The sequence below is a fragment of the Bombyx mandarina genome, chromosome 20, assembly GCF_030267445.1.
Source record: "Bombyx mandarina strain Sakado chromosome 20, ASM3026744v2".
NCBI lineage: Eukaryota > Metazoa > Arthropoda > Insecta > Lepidoptera > Bombycidae > Bombyx > Bombyx mandarina.
In genome coordinates this window covers 2,828,390-2,851,204 of record NC_143226.1, presented here as the reverse complement: position 1 = coordinate 2,851,204, position 22,815 = coordinate 2,828,390, and the positions used below count along the sequence as shown (strand labels likewise).

At 36.9% G+C, this 22,815-nt stretch overlaps 1 protein-coding gene across 2 annotated transcripts; it reads left to right on the top strand.

Moving 5' to 3' along the window:
• Positions 1 to 81: 81 nt before the first annotated feature.
• On the top strand, positions 82 to 15,261 carry LOC149500612 (uncharacterized). 2 transcript variants are annotated; one of them, XM_089735846.1, is made up of 14 exons: positions 82 to 220; positions 385 to 512; positions 1,664 to 1,802; positions 2,124 to 2,265; positions 2,974 to 3,137; positions 3,634 to 3,775; positions 4,284 to 4,413; positions 5,009 to 5,138; positions 7,402 to 7,596; positions 8,312 to 8,456; positions 11,271 to 11,408; positions 12,722 to 12,809; positions 13,770 to 13,936; positions 15,006 to 15,261. In XM_089735846.1, exons 2-14 carry the CDS (start codon positions 397 to 399, stop codon positions 15,242 to 15,244), a joined length of 1,935 nt encoding a protein of 644 aa, XP_089591972.1. In that variant the 5' UTR covers positions 82 to 220; positions 385 to 396; the 3' UTR covers positions 15,245 to 15,261. The 2 variants fall into 2 exon arrangements, with proteins under 2 accessions (XP_089591972.1, XP_089591973.1); XM_089735847.1 differs by lacking the exon at positions 385 to 512 and having other exon boundaries at positions 103 to 220.
• Positions 15,262 to 22,815: the final 7,554 nt, after the last annotated feature.

The window sequence follows — 22,815 nt, the reverse complement described above, 5'->3', positions numbered from 1 at the left end:
ATACATAATTCTGTTTATTAATTTGATATTTTATTTATCTGGTTATTTAAAATGATTTTCAAGTCGAAAAAAACGTCACATCAAATTTTGCAAGTACTAAAGCGTCTACCTTCAAATGAGGCATAAGCTGAAATTTTTATGGTAACCACTGACGCAGCGAATTGACGATATCCGTGGGTGATAATTTCCATCAATTGGACTATGCTGAAAGCTCACTAAGGTACAAAAAAAGTCTAACAACATCGATTGAGAACATCGATAGTTTTGATCATAAAATCTACCTATCATCGATCTATAGATCTCCGATGGCATCCCTATTTCAAAATTCAAAACATAGTAAACTGTAACAGTCATTTTTGATTTTACTTCATATTTATGTTGTAGGGAATTAATACAATGAGTGACGAAAAGGTGAAACTTATTAGTGATGAAGTACCACAAAAATTTATGGAATGGTTACTGGCTATGGGGTGTCCTCAAGACAAAGTTCCGCGTTTGGATAATGCGAAACAGTTAGTATTTTATTTACAGTGATTTTTTAACAGTTTTTTTAAGTCTGTTTAGTTTCTTATTTTCTAGTGGCCAAATGCGATCTTATTTAATATCTAACGAGTAAAGTTACTCTGAAACGTTCCAATCGACAATCTGACTGATCGAATATATCTTAACACTAGCGACCCGCCCTCGCTTCGCTTCGGAAACATTAAAACACACATGAAACCAAAAAAAATAAATAAAAAAAAAATAAAAAAAAGTAGCCTATGTTCATCAGGGACAATGTCGGCTTCTAATGGAAAAAGAATTTTTCAAATCGGTCCAGTAGTTTCGGAGCCTATTCGAAAACAAACAAACAAACAAATCTTTCCTCTTTATAATATTTATCTTAACATAAACAGATTTGTTATATTTATTGACTTTTAATTTGTTTTAACAATACGTAACTTTCTTTAAGATAACCACAGAACTTTCTTATTGCGCATTGCAACTGGTATTTAAGTGTTGGATCCATTAATGTATAAAATCATTCCGAGAAATAATTATCCATGTCATTAAGTCTATGTAAAAATTTAGTGCCTATAAACTTTAATCAAATATGTTTTAGGTGCCCAGGATAGCGTCTGGTATACAGCATTTATTTAGGATCATGGCCATCTCCATGTTTCCACCTACCTCGAAAATTTATGTCTCAATTATATTGAAGTTGTCGTGGCCTAAAGGATAAGACGTCTGGTGCATTCATATTTAGCGATGCATCGGCGTTCCGATTCCGCAGGCGGGTACCAATTTTTCTAATGAAATACGTACTTAACAAATGTTCACGATTGACTTCCACGGTGAAGGAAAAATACATTGTCTAATAAAAATAAAAAAGGACCTTTTGTGAGTCCACACGAGTAGGTACCACCGCCCTGCCTATTTCTGTTGTGAAGCAGTAATGCATTCGGTTTGAAGGGCGGTGTAGCCGTTGTAACTATACTGAGGCCTTAGATCTCATATCTCAAGGTGGATGGCGGCATTTACATTGTAGATGTCTATGGGCTTCAGTAACCACTTATATCAGGTATGTGAGCTCATCCACCCATCTATGCAATAAAAAAAATCACGTAAAGTCGTTCCACACTAGTCATAAAATAAGAAATTAATAATTAATGTTATATTACAGAATGTGCCGTGGCCAATATTATATTGTATGGCGCAGTCTAATGGAAGAAGTTGAATCGAAGAATGTTATCAAATTTAAAAAACAGCTGGTCTTTATAGATGACATTAAAAAATGCAAAAAGACTTTTGAATATAAAAAGGTATGTTCTAGGTATGATCTAGAGCACTGGTCTGATGACAACATTAGCTTAGGGCGAGGTCAATTCTTTATTATTTACTGTTAACTTATAGCTATGCTTAGGATGCAACCCAATAAACTTATGCAAAATACATGTAAACACACTTACACATCTACTAAGTATATGCTAATATTTGATGATTTTTGCCACATCAGATTTATGTTTCACAATAAAAACATACTGATTTGTTACATTCAACAGTTCAACATTATAAGTCAAAAGTAGTAACTTCAAAAACATACCTTAAATACATAAAAAAGAGTCTTTTTACATTGTCGATAGAATAACAATGACACAGTACCAGAAGAACTCTCTGTGTGGAAGGAACATGAAAACCTCAAGAAAAGATTACAAGAAGCAGAATCCAATTTGAAACAAAATAAACAGGAACTTCATCTTCTGATTGAGAAAGTCTCAACAAAATGTAAGATATTGAAAAAGTTTTTATGCTTTGTCATTATAACTTATCATGTAAATGGCTTTGGGTTTGTTGGTGTGTCCATTTGTGTGCATAAGTATGCTGTAAACATATTTGAGGTCAAAGGATAACTGTTAAAGGGGGTATTGTAGATCTGGAGATGACAGAATCATCATTTCTTCTTAATTATTTTACTTGATAGAATGGTCCTGAGCTTATCAGAGGAGCTTGTCTTGGAAAGGGCAGGTTTGATTCATTTTATAATGTTCTGCCATAACTCCTTGCTCTAGGCCATTCTGCTGCACTGATTTCCTCCTGAAAGTTCTGGGAACTGCAATCTTAATTATAGGTTTTATTGCTTTTAGTCAAACACAATGGGAAAATAAATCATTATGTTATCACTAGCGACCCGCCCTCGCTTCGCTTCGGAAACTGTAATTTATTATTGATTTCTCCACTATTTAATAGATGTTATTATACATATAAACCTTCCTCTTCAATCACTCTATCTATTAAAAAAAAAACTGCATCAAAATACATTGCGTAGTTTTAAAGATTTAAGCATACATAGGGACAGAGAAAGTGAGTTTGTTTTATACTATGTAGTAATTATGTTATGCTATGATTTCTATTATGTGTTACAATCACATTTTCTTGGCTAAACAGGACAATGATTTTAATACTACACCTCAGTACAAATATTTTTACTTCTAGTGGCTCAACGAAAAGAGTGTCAGTGTCATGTCCAGGATGCAGAAAGGAGGGTCCTGTTACTGCAAAAAGTTTCCGAACAACTACAAAGTAAGAAAACAGACTTGCAAGAGACCATGAATATAGCAAAATCGTTATCATACATTGAAAGGACTGAGGAGAATGAGGTTAGTTAATGAATATATTAATTTGTTCACTACACAATCTATTCCAAAACCCTACAGCATCCAGAAGCGATAAGTGGTTACTGAAGCCCATAGACATCTACAACCTAAATACAGCCACCCACCCACCTGGAGATATGAGTTCTAATTTTATTCTAATATGCAAATTAATGAATTATTGAAGTGGACTGCAAATTTATATTATATAAGTTTTAGTAATAAAATTAATGTTGAAATAATTAAATAAAAAATGTACTGACCCAGTTAACAATGAAAAATATGCAAGCTTTTATAGGTCCCGTATTCAAGAATAACTTAGGATATGCAGGCAACATGATTTGTACTGAAGTCTAATTTTGATGTTATTTCAATTTTACAATTACAGTATTGTTAATGCATAATTACTTTTATAGGGACAATTAAGTATCTAGGAATCAGTGTTTATGTAATAATAGTATTTTAAAAATACTTATTTACTCATAAAAATATTTAATTTCAGGATAATTTGGATAAATGCATTGCATTAATGCGTCGCTCCAACACACGGCAGGCAGCACTGTCACATTCTTCAGTGACAAGTGTCAACAACGCCACTGGGTCTACGACCATCTCTAACAATTCTAGTACAGAAAATGAATATGGTAAGTTACTCTTAGATACCTAAGTTGTGTCTAAGTAAGTGGCTTTCTTGTTTTATAATTGAGTCTTGTCAAATTTTAATGAAGTTTCGACCCTTACTTTTTTGTACTTTTTTGTTTTTACTTTTAACAATTGTACTTTTTTTGTTTTTAATGTATCGCACTGTTTATTTGTTTTTTGGTGTACAATAAAGAATACTCTCTCTCTCTCTCTCCCCTTACAGAAGTTAGTGTCATTCTTTTGTTCATGAATCTTCATGTTAATATATGGCGACTACTGTATGCTAGTAGCGGGTACTAAGTTTTGTAAATATTTTATATCACATCCTAGATTTTTGCTTATACAATGCCCAACCTTACGGTAAACGTAAAAAATTACAAAGTAAAATAGTAACTTACATTTGCGTACTTCCCGGTAAGGGACGTCATGGCCCCATAATGAGGTACCGTCTGCAAAAAAAAATTTTTTTTTTTAGTAATCACTAAAACTAATAGTTTTATTTGTGTACAGAAGAGTGTATGTGGTCGCTGGTCCGCTGTCGCGGCGCGTCGCTGTGGCCGCGCGTGGTGCGGCGCCGGGCCGCGCTGTGCGTGCCGCCGCGCCCCCCCGCGCCGCACACCCCCGCACCGCCCCTGCACAGGTGCGCATTTCAAACAAATTCGATAATTTCCTCGACGAACTAACCCACAGCCACAGCCCACTGAGTTTCTCACCGGATCTTCTCAGTGAGTCGCGATTCCGATCCAGTGATAGATTCTGCGAAGCACCGCTCTTGCTACGGCTAGTGTTAGCAAATTCTCTCAAGTTGATCCCGTGAGCTCACCTACCCGTCTGGGCATAGCTGGAATAGCTTTTTGGACCTCATATAACAGATACATTGCCCACGCATCGAAAACAAAAAATAAATCTTTTCTAAATTTAAATAAGACTAGCTGACCCGGCAGACTTTGTAGTACCTCAATCTATAAATAAAATACCTAAACTTATGTATAAAATACCCTTAAAACAAAGAAAAAGAATCCGTCCGACGGGGGACACATCAAAGGAAAAACAAAATTGTTACTTTCATTTAATTCCGAACATTTTCATATTTATCTACCTTTTAAACCTTCTCTGGACTTCCACAAATAATTCAAGACCAAAATCAGCCAAATCGGTCCAGCCGTTCTCGAGTCTTAGCGAGACTAACAAACAGCAATTCATTTATATATATATAGATTACTTTTCATATACAGGCCTACGGCGAGGTCAATCGTAGCGCACACGGCGGCCCTGCACTGCTCCGTAGCGTTAGAAGCGATGAAGAACAAGGCGCTGATAGCTCAGGCGCAGCTGAGACTCGCTGCTGCTGTCAACAATCTTAATGTAAGAACACAACGATCTTATATTTTCTATGACACTATTGGATTCTTAAGCTGCTCCAAACGTACTACTAAAAATTTGTTCTCGAAATAAATAGATGTGTCACCATGTCTAATTCAAAAACCTATGAAATGTACTCGTTAATTAAATTATTTGCTGATGAAGTCAACGTGCTCTAAAAGAAAAGAGATGGCCTCATATTGCTAATGAAGTCAATATAGCTTAAAGGATAAGATGGCCGCTTCGAACGGTGCGAGTATGCCGATGTTCGAATTTCGTAGACCGAAACCATTTTTCTTAAGAAAACCTACCTTAACACACTTGGAATAAGGACAAAGGGAAGATTTTTTTTCTTGTATATATAGTGAACTTGTATATACAAACTTATCTTGAAAATGTCGTAAGCGAGATTGAGGCATCAGTCACAAATTTTTGTGTTCAATAATAGCTACGCTCTCTACACAGACGTTCATGAATTACTTCCACGATAAAGGAATAACGTCGTGTAGTAAAAATTAAAGGTTTTCTGGCGCTTTCATGAGCCCGCACGGGTAGGTCCCACCATTGTACCTGTTCCGGCCGCTAAGCAGTCATACGTTCCGTTTTGAAAGGAGTCAGGGCTGGGGTTAGGATAGTAACATACATAATAACATACGGTAACAATTAATTCCTTGAAGAAGATAAAAAAACTACAGACATGCCAACATAGTATGGAGGGAAGCATGTTAAATGCTAAAAGAAAGGATAAAATAAAATTAAAAGATATCCGTATGAAAACAAAAATGTGTATCATACACAATTAAAAAATTAAAGTTGAAATGTAATAAGAAGTCATTTCATAAGAAGCAAAAGGTTCTACGTGAAAGAGGAAATGCCACGACTGGGACTTATGGCAGGATTTGGGAAAGGCCTATGCGGAAGCAAAACACTCTTAGCCGTTATCAAACGTTAAGTTTTTTTTTTTTAATAGTATATATAGTAACCGGCAAACATCGTGAGCAAATGACCTTGACTGCGCAGAACCGAATTTTAGATCACTTTGGTGGTGAGGGTGAGGCGCGACGGCAGGGGAAATCGTATCGAGCGCGTTATTGGTAGATCAGTCGAACCTTGCGTCCCGCACCGCGCCTTCGTTCCGCTTGCTCCCAAAAGTACGCTTGCGCACAGTGAAAAGTCTATCGTTATTAATCGTTAAGTTATTTGTTATAATTGCTTGTTGACTTTTTTGCCATTGCTATTTGTTGAGTGTTTGTTGATTTTTTATAAAAAATACACTATGCCGCGACAAACTGGTGTAGTATTCAAAAGAAAGGGTAGAAAAATTGTGTACGACGTATATTGCTTCATTATAAAACAGGGGAAGAATGATATTATGGAAAAAGTAAAACAGACTTCGGAAGCAACAAAAACATCAGTGAATGCTGTTAGGTGCATTATTAACGAAGCTAAAGGCTCTGGCTTGCTCATCGTGCTTGGGACTCCGGGTAAGAAAAGATCAGGGAAGAAGAAAGTTACCGGAATGGATAGTTTCGTTCAATCTGTAATAAAAAGATGTAATCATAATAACTACATAACAAGCAGCGAAACTCCGTACCGTCGAAAGGCTTCGAAAATTTTAAAGAAGATATTTTATACATTTTAATGGCTCGGAATGAAGTTTACGACGAATTATGAAAGAGCTAGGCTTCAAATGGAAAAAAAAAACAGAAAATAATCGGAAGCTGGTAATTGAAAAAAGTAACATTCGATTACTACGAATCGAATATCTTCAAAAAATAATTAATTATAGACAAAAAAGAAGATCGAACCGACCGAGTCGTAAACTACACTGATGAGCCCTATGTCGACTTATCACGATGATGGCGACTCGGGTGATGAAAACAGTGATGATGATAATGGTCAAGATTATGATAACGAAAAAAAAATTACAAATACCAGCTTCGCTTCAACTGAACGAAGACCTGGCAACAGCTCTAGTTTTGACTTAATAGAAGGAATATCTATTTTACCCCAAGATTAAATTATTACAATTATTAACCTATATTTTTTGTTGATGTTCTAATAAATATATAAATAAATACATATGTTGATTTTAATAATTTAATTGCATTATGACGCAGAGTAAATAATGTTTTTGCACGTGAGTGTACCATGCGCAAACTTACCCCCACTACGTCAACAAATGCTCAAGAAGTTTGCCGGCTATTATACCTAAATATTTATGAACTAAGGTTGTTAATAAAGGCTTTTTTATCTTTATCCACAGACGTACCTGACCGGTGACTCGTGCGAGTATCTCGTGCGGGAATGCGAAAGGACACGAACGCAGACACGAGTCGAATCCTTGAAAATCCTGCTCGAAGAGCTGAAGGCGCGCGCGGGACCCTTCGCGGCCGTCGGCAAACTGACCGCCGACAAGCACGCCACGCGGCGACTGATTGCCAACGTCGATAAAAACATTGTAAGTTCGCCCCTCCTTGCTTGCTTGATTTCAATGGTTTTTTTTTTGCCTCATTATGGTAGTTAAGCTTGGAATTTTGTTGTCAGTTTCACAAGAGCCTGCTACGTACCCTAGGTAAATGCAATTTGCTAATTCGCGATTTTGTAATTCGATACTGGTTTCGATACTGTTACGCCGGTAAGAGTAACGCCATCTATCGCCGAATAGTCGAACGAATATCGAAGGATCTAGTAGCGTCTAGAACGATCGAGAAGTACAGCGCCATCTATTGTCAGATAGCGGAAATACAATACTCGATTTTTGTGGAATATTCTCGAAGATTCTAGTGATTTCGTCTCGACTATAAAAGCGTTGCAGATATGGCACGCAGTCATATAGTAATCGAAACTACTCGAAGCGAAACAGCGAACGGATCACCTGAAGCAACGCCGGAAGAAGCAAATTGAGAATTTTCAAGTGTTTGTTGAGTGTTCTAAGTGTTGAATACAGTTTGTAAGTTGTACTTTGGCGGAACATTTATTTATCCCGAACCCCAGCGCCTAACAAAACTAATATAATTTTTTTTATTGCTTATATTGGTGGACGGGCTCACAGCCCACCTGGGTGTTAAGTGGTTACTGGCACCCATAAACATGTACAACGTAAATGCGCCACCCACCTTAATTTATTTCCACTCGTGACGTTTACTGCATTACTAATATTTTTCTATTCGCAGATAACAAAGAGAGATGAGTTAAAACGCGCGCTATCGTCGCTGAATGTGACCGACCGGAAGATAGCCAACGTGAGGGAGTGCCTCACGGCGGTGTTCGGCTGTCTACAGAGACGAGGCTGCAGCGGCCGCATGGACAGGTACAAGGGTGAGTTTTTTTTCTTCCTACCTATGCTCATAGACTTGAGAGGCTATTTCAGCTTCGCCCTAACATGTAGGTGAGCTTTTGGGAGGGTTAAATGACAAAGGGAAGCTCTTCCACCGAGCGGGTGATATTTGCTCGGTAGACTAGACCGACGGTCCGAATGTTGTTGTTCGGAACTTCTATATATGCGAGCTTATCTTGAAAGTGTGGTAAGCGAAATTCAGGCATCTGTCAAATATCTTGCGTTGTATGATGGTTACCGCCACAAGCTCACGGGGCTCAAAGCGGAGTGTTGCTGACACTGGCCCTAGCAAGAGCAGTGCTTCGCAGAATCTACCACCGGATCGGAAACGCGACTCACTGAGAAGATCCGGCGAGAAACTCGGTGGGCAAGGGTGAGTGTGTTCAAAGCTTCTATATGCTACGGTCATATCTAGCCCGTATTAATTTCCTAATATTCCTGATGTGACTCATTCTCGTATTCCTCCCAAAGAGTCTACTGAAGTCTCAGTCATAGATAATACACGTAAATTAGGTATAATTAAGCAACTCAAGCACTCTACAAAAATGTTTACGGACGTCGACCACTAGATGGCTTCGCTTCGATTAGTTTCTCACTGCTCCTGTAGATGGCAGTAACCTATTACCTATCCTATATTTTATTTTTAACTAGCGACCCGCCCTCGCTTCGCTTCGGAAACATTAAAACACACATGAAACAAAAAAAATCAAATAAAAAAAAGTATAGTAATCGGCAAACTTCGTGAGCAAATGACCTTGACTGCGCAGAACCGAATTTTAGATCACTTTGGTGGTGAGGGTGAGGCGCGACGGCAGGGGAAATCGTATCGAGCGCGTTATTGGTAGATCAGTCGAACCCTGCGTCCCGCACTGCGCCCTCATTCCGCTTGCTCCCAAAAGTACGCTTGCGTACAGTGGAAAGTCTATCGTTATTAATCGTTAAGTTATTTGTTATAATTGCTTGTGGACTTTGTTGCCATTGCTATTTGTTGAGTGTTTGTTGATTTTTTATAAAACATACACTATGCCGTGACAAACTGGTGTAGTACTTAAAAGAAAGGGTAGAAAATTTGTGTACGACGTATATTGCTTCTTTATAAAACATGGGAAGAATGATATGGAAAAATTAAAACAGACTTCGGAAGCAACAAAAACATCAGTGAGTACTGTTAGGTGCATTATTGACGAAGCTAAAGGCTCTGGCTTGCTCGCCGTGTTTCGGACTCCGGGTAAGAAAAGATCAGGGAAGAAGAAAGTTACCGGAATGGATAGTTTCGTTCAATCTGTAATAAAAAGATGTAATCATAATAACTACATTACAAGCAGCGAAACTCCGTACCGTAGAAAGGCTTCGAAAAATTTAAAGAAGATATAAATTTTAATGGCTCGGAATTAAGCTTACGACGGATTATGAAAGAGCTAGGCTTCAGATGGAAAAAAAGAACAGAAAATAATCGGAAGCTGGTAAATGAAAAAAGTAACATTCGATTACTACGAATCGAATATCTTCAAAAAATAATTAATTATAGACAAAAAAGAAGACCGAATCGACCGAGTTGTAAACTACGCCGATGAGCCCTATGTCGACTCATCACGATGATAGCGACTCGGGTGATGAAAACAGTGATGATGATGATGGTCAAGATTATGATAACGAAAAAAAAATTACAAATACCAGCTTCGCTTCAACTGAACCAAGACCTGGCAACAGCTCTAGTTTTTACTTAATAGAAGGAATATCTATTTTACCCCAAGATTAAATTATTACAATTATTAACCTATATGTTTTGTTGATGTTCTAATAAATATATAAATAAATACATATGTTGATTTTAATAATTTAATAGCATTATGACGCAGAGTAAGTAATGTTTTTGCACGTGAGTGTACCATGCGCAAACTTACCCCCACTACGTCGACAAATGCTCAAGAAGTTTGCCGGTTATTATAGCCTATGTTCATCAGGGACAATGTCGGCTTCTAATGAAAAAAGATTTTTTCAAATCGGTCCAGTAGTTTCGGAGCCTATTCGAAACAAACAAACAAACAAATCTTTCCTCTTTATAATATTAGTATAGATGAAGGATTTTGTAAATTTTCAGAAACCACAAATTATTAAAAATAAAATTTTTTTTTATAACAAATAAAGACTCGTATGATTTTTTTATTTTTTTTTATTTTCTGTGTTTAACATATAAGTTTAGGGGCATTCGCTACAAGATGTCGCTAGTTTCCATACAAAGAAAATGTATTTCATAAAGTATCGAAGTTTCAGGGCCCTGGTTTCAATACATATCCTCTGTATTACTGAGCCTATATATCAGCGCATCGCCTTTCGTTTTATTTGATTTCATTACAATAGATTACAATCTCAAATAAATCAATTTCATCTAATTTCGCTTCACAACGATTGAAGATTTTTTAAACTGGCAAATTAGTAAGTAAATTTAAACTGGCCATAACGGCCTCTCAAGAAGCCAATTGCCATGCTTAAAAAATAAAATACGAATAATAAGACGAGCTATATATATCGACGCTTGAAAGGCAAACGTGACTAAGCGACAATGCGTGAACTTTACAGTAGACTAATTTAAAGTTGAAATACTTGAAAAAAAATTTATTTTAACGAATCTAGCTAGGATTGAAATTATTTTAATAGACCTAGATATATATTTTGCGCATCGAATATGGTTTATTGCCTATCATTTATGTACAAAGCAGTTATTGTCGCTTAGTCATGTTTGCCTTTCAATCGTCGATATATATATAGCTTTATATAAAAACTTGATTTTTCAGCTCATATATCGCTACCACAAGAATCGATAGAGCAACTGCAAAAGTTTTACGATGAGAAACGTTCGTCTAGGAAGATGAAGTTACAACTGAGCTTCGATCTAGACGCTTCTACGAGTGACTCGTTCAATGACCGCGCAGGTAATTTAAAAAAAAAAAACAAAAGGTATAAACTTATCTAATATATATGACGGAGGAGAAACGCTACGGCTCGGACACGAATGACCAAGCGCTTTTTTTTTTTTTTTCCTACCTAAGCCGGTAGCCTAGAGCGGCTATTCCAGCGTAACCTTAACTAGTAGGTGAGCTCACGGGGCTCAAACCTGACGACGATGCTAACACGAACCCTAGCAAGGGCCGTGCTTCGCAGAATCTACCACCGGATCGGAAACGCGACCCACTGAGAAGATCCGGTGAGAAACTCAGTGGGCTGTGTCTGAGAGTTAATTTACTCGTCGAGCCCTTCGTCGCAAGCGACGGGTTCGACGAGAACGGTGACCGGACCAAGCGCTAGACAGTACGGCCGTATTTATAGGGCTTGGTACACGTGAGCGTGTTCACACGTTTTTAAGTATTGAATATTACAATAAAAGGGACTGTTTAACATCAATTTCTCACAGAGTAATTAGTTGATGATCAGATGATCCGATTTTCAATCATTATTATTTTTATAAAAAGTAGGTAATTAGTCATATTTGCGCCGACATATATATTAGCGTACCCCGTTACGTATTCTATAATACAATAAATTATTACTATTACTAGTGATCCCTCGGTAGTCGACTATGATTAATTGAAATTATAGGGTTGTGCACTATTATGATTCTATTGTCAAAGGCTTATTATATTTCTATAATCACAGATTCCGCCAAGACTACACTTTAGACAAATATTAATAAAGACAAACAATATTTAATCTTTTTTTTTTAAGAGATTTTATGACCTGGTAACTAAGACCTTTAAGTCATGTCTTATTTTAATTTATATTCTTATTTTTATGAAAAATGATAATATGGAGTGAACTGAAATGAAAATGATTAATTTGAGACGTTACTCAACTGGGATGAAATTTAATGAAATGAGATGATATGGGATGAAATATAATCGCAGTAAAATGGTGGTCATTTACTGAGATTTTTTCAGTGGACTTTTTGGAGGATCCCGAGAAGTTGCGTCCAGCGTCTTTGTTTCATTTTCCCATATTTGTGCACTTTCACAGATATTAAACAGTTAATAAACCACCGTTATTACACATTTAAACCCGAAGAAACACTAAATAGACAAAATAAAACAAATCACACAACTTCACTCCTCGCGTTCCCGCCAAAAAGTCCAATATTTAATCTATTCACAATTTGACCACAGACTATAGATGGCGTACGCGTCACTTTACTGAACACATGTGTTTTGCTACATCTGAAATGTACCTATTTATCGTTTTTTTTTTATAACAGTGAACGGAACCCCGACATTCGCGGACGAACTCAAAATCTATTTAGAGAGTTTTCATATGGACAAAAACCGGAAACTGGTCTTGGAAAAGTGAGTACGGTTTATCGTTTAATGTTCAAGAGAGCACTTCGAATGGCGACGGATGCGCGTAGTCTCCGCTACCGCATTGACGCGACGGTGTGTAATAAACCGTTGTAGTGATCACTTTGATGTCTATGGACTCATCATACTACTGGTTTTTTTTTTTAAGTGCTACTTCTTTTGGCGCTTTATGAAAAATTGATGAGAGTGAAATTTTACGATGCGCGCGCACCGTGACACAAGATTAACAGAATGAAGTCGCCCACTAAATCGCTCATTACAATACGACCGACGTAACTTGGCGAGTCTGAATATAGCCGCAGGTGAACTTTCCGAACCGTACCGAGAATTACCGAATTTATACGATGTCAAGAAAAGGGATGTCCAGGGATATGCGTGTTTGAGGATGTTGTTTAATCGTTTTTTTTTCAAATTGATTAAAATTTGAATAAAAAAAAAAGAAATAAATTTAATAAAAATAAAGTATAACTTCTTACGCGCGAACATATGTACACGCACCCTTTTTTTTATTGGCTTATTAGGGAAACGAGCATTGTAGATGTCTATGGGCTCCGGTAACCACTTAACACCAGGTGGGCTGTGAGCTAGTCCATCCATCTAAACAAAAAAAAAAGCAGCTGCTCTTGAGTTGTTAGGTCTCCTTCGGAGGCGCTCGGGCAGCTGTTAGCAAATCCCACCCCTCCTGGCTGAGCCTTTGCTCACCCACCTGTCCTGGTGAAACTGGAAAGGTGTCCGAGCCACTAGTAATCCTTCAATCATAAAAAAGACTGCAACTAACTGTGTTGCCATATTTTAAAAACAATTATATAAAAAATTATGTTGATTCTATGATGATTCTTCCACAAAAAAAAAACTAGGTTAAAGAGCGCATTAATCAAATTTCGAATACAACGTGCCATAGACAATGTAAATTTGCGTGAAATTAATTAATTAATTGTTGTGTTACAGCGGCGAAAAGCTGTGGATCTTCGAGACGGTAGAGTCGTCGGTGCGTCGCTGGAGCCCGACCGGCGCCGCCCCGCGCGCCCTCGCCGCCCGCGCGCGGTACCGGCGACATCTACACGACCTACTGAAACAAGGAAACGCTAATTGCGTTCATTTGAATATCGATATCGGTGAGTTTTCAATATAACGCTTCTTTGCGGTAGGCAGCGGCTTGGCTCTGCTCCTAGCATTGCTGAAGTCCATGGGCGACGGTAACCACTCACCATCAAGTGGGTCGCATACTCGTCTGCCTACATGGGTAATAAAAAAAAAATACCTTTCAATTAATTTAACTGCAAGACAGAGGGCGAAGGTGTGGGAAATTTCATACTCCTTCGTCCGCGCAATTTTCGTAAAAAGAGGTACAAAGTTTTTGCTTCACATATTAATATATAGATAACGCCTCCATTTCCGGTTAATTATATCATTTCGGATCCTCCTGATCCACTAACTGTGCTCTTAGGTACGCTAAGCCCTGTCATCGTTCTCGTCGAACCCGTCGCTTGCGACGAAGGGCTCGACGAGTAAATTAACTCTCAGACACAGCCCACTGAGTTTCTCGCCGGATCTTCTCAGTGGGTCGCGTTTCCGATCCGGTGGTAGATTCTGCGAAGCACTGCTCTTGTTAGGGCCAGTGTTAGCAACGTCATCAGGTATGAGCCCCGTGAGCTCACCTACTAGCCCGGTGACGCTGACGTGGTCTCTCAAGACCATTAGCTTAGGTAGGAAAAATAAGTTTAATATAACTGCACAGATTTTATAGAATTACGCTTTGGTTGGATTTAAATTTCTGAAGAGACTGTCCGGATTGTGTAAGAAGGTTATACGGTGCCTTAATATATTAGATATTATATACCTTGATATATTAAATAACCAGGTGTGACATGCAATGTCTGTCGTCTTAAAAAATAATCTTTTTTTTATTTGCTTAGGTGGGTGGACGAGCTCACAGCCCACCTGGTGTTAAGTGGTTACTGGAGCTCATAGACATTTACAAGGTAAATGCGCCACCCACCTTGAGATATAAGTTCTAAGGTCTCAGTATAGTTACAACGGCTACCCCACCCTTCAAACCGAAACGCATTACTGCTTCACGGCAGAAATTGGCGGGGTGCTGGTACCTACCCGTGTGGACTCACAAGAGTTCCTACCACCAGTCAAAAATCTATTAAATGTTCTCAAATGTAAACTATTTTTTAGATATAACATCTCAAGTCGAGGAGCAGAAGGAAACGTCAGACAAAATAAAGAAACGATTGAATGACTGTTTATTGAGTTTGATGAAAATCGATCGCGTCCTAGATTTGGGCGTAGAAAATTTGGAGTTCTGGCAGAAGAATAATCTTAGCGGTTACATAAGCGAGAAGAGAACGGTCGAAGGGAAAACCTACAGTGATTATGAGAAACATTATAAGGATTGTTTAAATTTATATAAGTAATAAATAAATAAAATTCATTTTTTGAGTTTTATTTACAAATTTAAGAAAAAATATGTTTTGTGTCGTATTCGATTTTTTTTAACTTCATTGTAATTCCTGTCGAAAACCGAACGAAATTGAAGATGATTGTACAAAGAGTTGTTTTTTTTTCATACCTATGCTGATAGCCTTGAGAGGCTATTTCAGCTTCACCCTACGTGTAGGTAAGCTCACAGTGCAAGGGCGGATTGAGCTTTGCGCCAGAAGGGGGTCACTTAGTCGTGGTCAAGTCAAGAACTTATAATTAAATTTTGATAACAATAGATACAAGTAAAATGTAGGTATTTTATTAATGTACGTAAGTAGGTACTGTACTTAAAAATATTTATTATTTTTGTACACTTGAAAAACTTAACACAATAACTTGTACATATACACGTCTTCTCTTGAAGACATCCAGAGAAGCACTATCATGGCAGCCTATTTAGGGCCGAGTTACACCGGAATGGCAGCGGCCGGCAGCGTCGTGGCGAGCACTTTCAGTGTGAAATAATTTTAAACTTTATCTATATACTTAAAAGATCAGTATCGCTTGAAAAGCTTGAAAAGGTCGCGACACTGCCGTCGCCTGCCCGCGGTGAAGCGAGCAGCCGCGCGCCACGTGCGTCTTGTCGTTGGTTCCGCCAGCGGCTGCCAGCGGCGATACAAGGCCGCTCGCGGCACCGCGGTCATATATAATAACCAATTCCATCATGTTCACTACAAACACGAGTATTATTGCCGAATGAAGAAACTAAACTAGTCAAGAGGAGACAGGCGCGTGCAGTCTGGACTCGGGCCAAATGCTCGGTGCTCACAGACCGGGCAAAGCGCAGTGGCGGCGGACGCGAAGCATCAAATTAAATCTTCATTCGCGTCCACAGTGCAATGACCGAGTGTGGATTCAGAGTAACCTAAATGCATAGTGCGTGACTGATATAGGTACTATCAAACTAGCTATAACTACAAACAAACCGGCTACCCATGTGTCGATCGTTCAACTCTCAAAATCGATAAAGGCTTTTTGGCGGGAATCCGAGGAGCGAAGTTGTGTGAATTATTTTGTTCATTTATTGTTTCTGTAAACGTTTAAATGTGTTATAACAGCGGCTTATTAACCATTTAGCATTTGCGAAAGTGCATAAATGTGAAAAAAAATGAAACGAATACCTACCACTGGACGTAGGTACCTACGGTTACCGTTATTAAACCACTATTTTGTTGATACTAATATACTTATTTCATGCCATGTCATTTCGTTTCATTTAATTTCATCCCAATTGATTTAAGTTTCAAATTAGCCTTAACAGTCTCGCAGCCATAAAATCTTTAAAAAAAAAAAAAACAAAATGTGTGCAATTCACACGTGGTAGAAGTGAAACCTTCCAAAATTAAAATACAATTATCCTAAACGTCTTAAGTATATGTAAAATTTTGTCATTAGTAAATAATTGTAAGGTAGCGCCCTCTGTGAATTGATATTTTAATTTCACGTATAATCCTAAATTAAAATTCACTACAGGAGCTTTCATACACACGTTAGTATTAAAAAAATCTCACAGATAGCGCTGTATTAAATAGTATGTATATTTCTGTCTCATTCTTTGCTGGCTTCATCTTACACATTTTTGTATTTGTGTCTCTTACCTGTCGTTTTTTCCGTTGCATCCGGTTTGAAATCACAACGATTCTAAAGAAGTTTTCACTGCAAAAAGATCGACATCGGTAATACCCGTTGATAATAAGGTCTTATCGCCCGATCATTTGATTGAAAGTGCAGCGTGAAAATTGTATTGAAATATGTACGCCTGGTATGTTACGTCAATGTACCTATACTGTGCGTGTGTGTTTATCTACGTATATAATATTTTGCTACCATTTATTTCTCTAATTTTTTTCAAAAAGGAATGCACGTACGTTAGAACTACGACGCCCTTGGTTGACCGGTAGAGAATGACCTTGGCATTAAGTCCGCCACTTGCATAAAGTTGAATAAATAAAAAATTGACGCGTGGTAAACCACACAAATATAGCTAGCTCAATAGCTCAAGCGGTTTTTTTTAATTATTTTTGATTGCATAGATGGGTGGACGAGCTCGTAGCCCACCTGGTCTTAACTGGTCACTGGAGTCCATAGACACTTACAACGTAAATGTAATACAACGCCACCCACGATGAGATATGAGTTCTAACGTCTCAGTATAGTTACAACCGCTGCGTCAGGCTTCAGACCGAAAGGCATTACTGCCACCGCAGAAATAGGTAGGCTGGTGGTACCTACTCGTGCGGACTCACAAGAGGTTCTACCACCAGTAATTACGCAAATTACAATTAGATTTTTATTACACTATGTTATTTCTTCACAATAAAAGTCTGCCGTGAACATTTGTTAAGTACCTACGTGTTTCATTAGAAAAATTGGTACCTGCCAGCAGCATTCGAACAGGCCACGACGACTTCAATATAGTAACTAGGTACCTATTTGTCCAGCATGATATCGTACCTTAAGGGTTGTGTTTGAAAACAATGCACTACGACTGAAAACACTGTGCATACAAATCGACTAAGCACTAAGACTATTGTTCGTGTTAATCAAGGTAATATTCTGAACAAATTTTCTCGCAATTTTCCGTTTTTAAGTGTTACGGGCGTTTAAAAATAAGTCAAAGTACCTTCTATAAAAATAAAATATAAAAATCAAATCCATTTATAAAAAAAATGAAACAATAATTTGAACCTATCCTACTCCAGAAGACCAAATATCCGTTTATAGCTTACGACTGTTGGAATTTTGTGAAAGAAAATCGAAATTAACTTATTTTATTTGAAAATGTTAAGAGCCCCGTGGTTTGCGGCACACGCTAAAAGTCGCGATTAATAATTTTCTTAAGTAGCCTACTTGTACAAATTACAAAATTCATTAGTTTTTGCATCGTTTTTTTTAAAGCAAGATTTAGATTGCTTTACTCTGTAATTCCACATTCCCTTATCAACTTTGTTGTCAATTTTAGTATGTGCTTTTTTATTTTATTATTTGAGGCCAGCGGCTCTCAACCACCTTGTCGCAAGCGCCCTGAAAAGTATGTCGCGCAATTTACAAACGCAATATTTTTAAAGGTGACCTGAAAGATTTGAATCGTGGGTACATAATATGGAATAAATGTTAAATTAATAAATATACTAACTGCTATTAACTTTACGACTACGTTTAATAGCTTAATGATGTTTGTATAATATAAATGTACCTTCACTTCGAGTATTAAAAAATTTACATGTAAGTATGTAAGGGTGTCGCGAATTTGTATAGTACTAGAGGTCCCGCAGTAGTCGAAATTCGACTATAATTAATTGGAATTGTAAGTTTGTACACTATTATGATTGTATTTTATACTTCTATGATCACAAATTTCGCCAAGACTACACTATAAAAAATATTAACAAAGACAATCAATATTTAATCTCTTCTCAATTTGACAACAGACGTTAAGAACAAAAGTTTGAGAATAAATAGTATGCAATATGCATGCGTGTGTGCGTCAAATACATGGTATGTAGTGTCTGTAATGTTTTCTTTATTGATTTAATGTATCTTTAATGCATTATTTAAAAAAAATATTAGCATTGTGCACTTCTTCTCTATATTCTCTATAAGTGTGGAAAATTTCGTACTCCTCCGTCCGCGCAATTTTCGTAAAAAGGCATACAAAGTTTTTGCTTCACGTATTAATATATAGATAGTGACCGATTGGAAAAAGGTAGAGAGCCACTGACCTAGTCAGTAGTGTCAACGTAACTTCAATATTTTAAAATTAATTACCAACTCGACGTATTGTAGAATGACATTGCAAACACACAGCACTGAATTCTAAAAGTATTAATATTTTGATAAATAACGTCAAAAACGTATCATGGTTTTAAAGTAAAAAAATAATTTTTCCTTGGGTGTATTTTAATAATAGTACAAAGAGCCCTCTTCCACAGATTTAAAGGAAACAAAATAATAAAAGGCCTTTCTAAATAATCTAAAATTAACTGAAATAAAATAATGGTGTCGTGCGACCATAAACAATTACATTTTCGTCATTTTACTGTTGCATATTCATTAATAATATAGTGTTCGGAGCCAGTTTACAGTGGAGTTTCAATAGTAAGACGAATAGAAAGTAATTATACTACAAGTACTGAATTACGTACTACAAATAACGCTAATTTAATGAATGTGTTTCTGGTTGTAAGAAGCCAGTTGTGATCCTATCGAGTGATCTTTTTTTTTTTATTACTTAGCTGGGTGGACGAGCTCACAGCCCACCTGGTGTTAAGTGGTTACTGGAGCCCATAGACATCCACAACGTAAATGCGCCACCCACCTTGAGATATAAGTTGTAAGGTCTCAGTATACCTAGTTACAACGGCTGCCCCACCCTTCAAACCGAAACACATTACTGCTTCACGGCAGAAAATAGGCAGGGCGGTGGCACCCACCCGCACGGACTCACAACAGGTCCTACCACCAGTAATTACGCGAATTATAATTTTGTGGGTTTCACTTTTATTATACCATGTTATTCCTATTTATTCCGATAAAAGTTGAACTCGGATCCGTCGATACGATGATCCCTTTCATCCCGAATAATACGAACTAGTGGTCCCGCAGTAGTCGAATTAAATTCGACTATAATTAATTGGATTTGTAAGTTTGTACACTATTATGATTGTATTTTATACTTCTATAATCACAAATTTCGCCAAGGCTACACTATAAAAAAATATTAATAAAGACAAACAATATTTAATCTATTCTCAATTTGATCACAGACGTCAAGAACAAAAGTTTGACAATAAATAGTATGCATGCGTGTGTGCGTCAAATACATGGTATGTAGTGTGTGTAATGTTTTCTTTATTGATTTAATGTATCTTTTATGCATTATTTAAAAAAAATATTAGCATTGTGCACTTCTTCTCTATATTCTCTATAAGTGTGGAAAATTTCATACTTCTCCGTCCGCGCAATTTTCGTAAAGAGGGATACAAAGTTTTTGCTTCACGTATTAATATATAGATTATAAAAAATACAACACACGAATTTTGTTTATAACACATAAATCGTCTCCTCGCATTAAAACTGTACAATCTCAAAACATACTAATTTTACCGAAGAGTATTTTAAAGGTTTAACATGTGATATTTTTAATATTAATCATCTTTGCAACATAATTTTTTTTATTTTTTACATTATCAGTCTTATACAGTAAGATAAAATTATGTATTAATTTTGTAAATATTATAATAGTTAATACATAGGTAATTTAAAAAAAAAAAACTAAAATTAAACTATGTTCTTTTGAAAGTAGGTATTTATGAGAAAAATACTGGTGATACCAAATGATTCCGCATATTAAATCAATTTCGTATATTTTAGGAAATTGTACACTTTTAATGCGAAAAGACGAAATATCTTTTAGCATATCAACGTTGAACAAAAGGTAAAACATATCCCGTGTACCCTGGATCTTACTAAAAGCTTTTATCGACCGACGCCGGCGAAGTGGGGTGGAAAGAGAGCTCGCCCCCTACCCTGGCCGTTCTACCCTTGCTCCATACCCACCCCGACCCCGGCGACGATGCCGCGAGCGATATAATCCAATTATAACGGACCCAGTGAGCCCTCACTACGCCGCCTGGTTCGCACTGCGCAATTGTAGGTACCAGTACGTATTCAGGCGAGTTGATAAATTCTGAAGCTGTTAACTTTGATTATACGATATTATTTAATTTTATTACTTTACCGTGTAAGTCCATAGTGAGCACATTTTAGTGAAAACGTATTGATAGGCTAATTAATCACTTTATGGTTAGCACATGCATGTATTTTTTGACGTGATAATGTCTTATAAATCGACTGACGACCTGCCCTCGCTTCGCTTCGGAAACTGTAATTTATTATTGATTTCTCCACTATTTAATGGATGTTATTATACATATAAACCTTCTTCTTCAATCACTCTGTCTATTAAAAAAACCGCATCAAAATCCGTTGCGTAGTTTTAAAAATTTAAGCATACATAGGGAAATAGGGACAGAGGAAGCGACTATGTTTTATACTATATAGTAATGAGCACCGGCTACACGCACGAAAAAGTATCACGTTCCGCTTGAGTCTGAGCGTGCAAGCGAGAGCGCGGAAGAAGCGATAGAGAAGCACGATCGGCCCAAGCGTTGGCTTGTGATACATTTATCTCTCTTCTCGCGTGACGTCAGAGCTAACAGTTCAATTAATTGTGCTACTAATGTTATTACATAAAACTATCTTCCGTAAACCGAATTTACAGACCAACTTTTTTAAGAAAAATGTACACGTTCCCTTTGAAGCCCTACCGTAGTTAGATCACTCGATAGGATCACAACTGGCTTCTTACAACCAGAAACACATTCATTAAATTAGCGTTATTTGTAGTACATAATTCAGTACTTGTAGTATAATTATTTTCTATTCGTCTTACTATTGAAACTCCACTGTAAACTAGTGTAAACTGGCTCCGAACACTATATTATTAATGAATATGCAACAGTAAAATGACGAAAATGTAATTGTTTATGGTCGCACGACACCATTATTTTATTTCAGTTAATTTTAGATTATTTAGAAAGGCCTTTTATTATTTTTACTTTAATTCTGTGGAAGAGGGCTCTTTGTACTATTTTTAAAATGCACCCAAGGAAAAATGATTTTTTTTACTTCAGAACCATGATACGTTTTTGACGTTATTTATCAAAATATTAATACTTTTAGAATTCAGTGCTGTGTGTTTGCAACGTCATTCCACAATACGTCGAGTAGGTAATTCATTTTAAAATATTGAAGTTACGTTGATACTACTGACTAGGTCAGTGGCTCTCAACCTTATTCCAATCGGCCACTATCTATATATTAAGACGTGAAGCAAAAACTTTGTATCCCTCTTTACGAAAATTACGCGGACGGAGGAGTATGAAATTTTCCACACTTATAGAGAATATAGAGAAGAAGTGCACAATGCTAATATTTTTTTTAAATAATGCATAAAAGATACATTAAATCAATAAATAAAACATTACACACAATATATACCATGTATTTGACGCACACACGCATGCATACTATTTATTGTCAAACTTTTGTTCTTGACGTCTGTGATCAAATTGAGAATAGATTAAATATTGTTTGTCTTTATTAATATTTTTTTATAGTGTAGCCTTGGCGAAATTTGTGATTATAGAAGTATAAAATACAATCATAATAGTGTACAAACTTACAAATCTAATTAATTATAGTCGAATTTAATTCGACTACTGCGGGACCACTAGTTCGTATTATTCGGGATGAAAGGGATCATCGTATCGACGGATCCGAGTTCAACTTTTATCAGTTCATATCAGTGTCGTTCTGTAACTAAGTATATTTTGTAATTGTGTTTTTTTTTTATTGCTTAGTTGGGTCGACGAGCTCACAGCCCACCTGGTGTTAAGTAGTTACTGGAGCCCGTAGACATCTACAACGTAAATGCGGCACC

Excerpts from the sequence above, each read along its gene's own strand:
- LOC149500612 (XM_089735846.1), top strand. The coding sequence starts at position 397 with ATGAGTGACGAAAAGGTGAAACTTATTAGTGATGAAGTACCACAAAAA. Across the intron at positions 2,266-2,973 it reads TGAGAAAGTCTCAACAAAAT|TGGCTCAACGAAAAGAGTGT; the intron begins GTAAGATATTGA and ends TTTTACTTCTAG. Across the intron at positions 3,776-4,283 it reads TAGTACAGAAAATGAATATG|AAGAGTGTATGTGGTCGCTG; the intron begins GTAAGTTACTCT and ends ATTTGTGTACAG.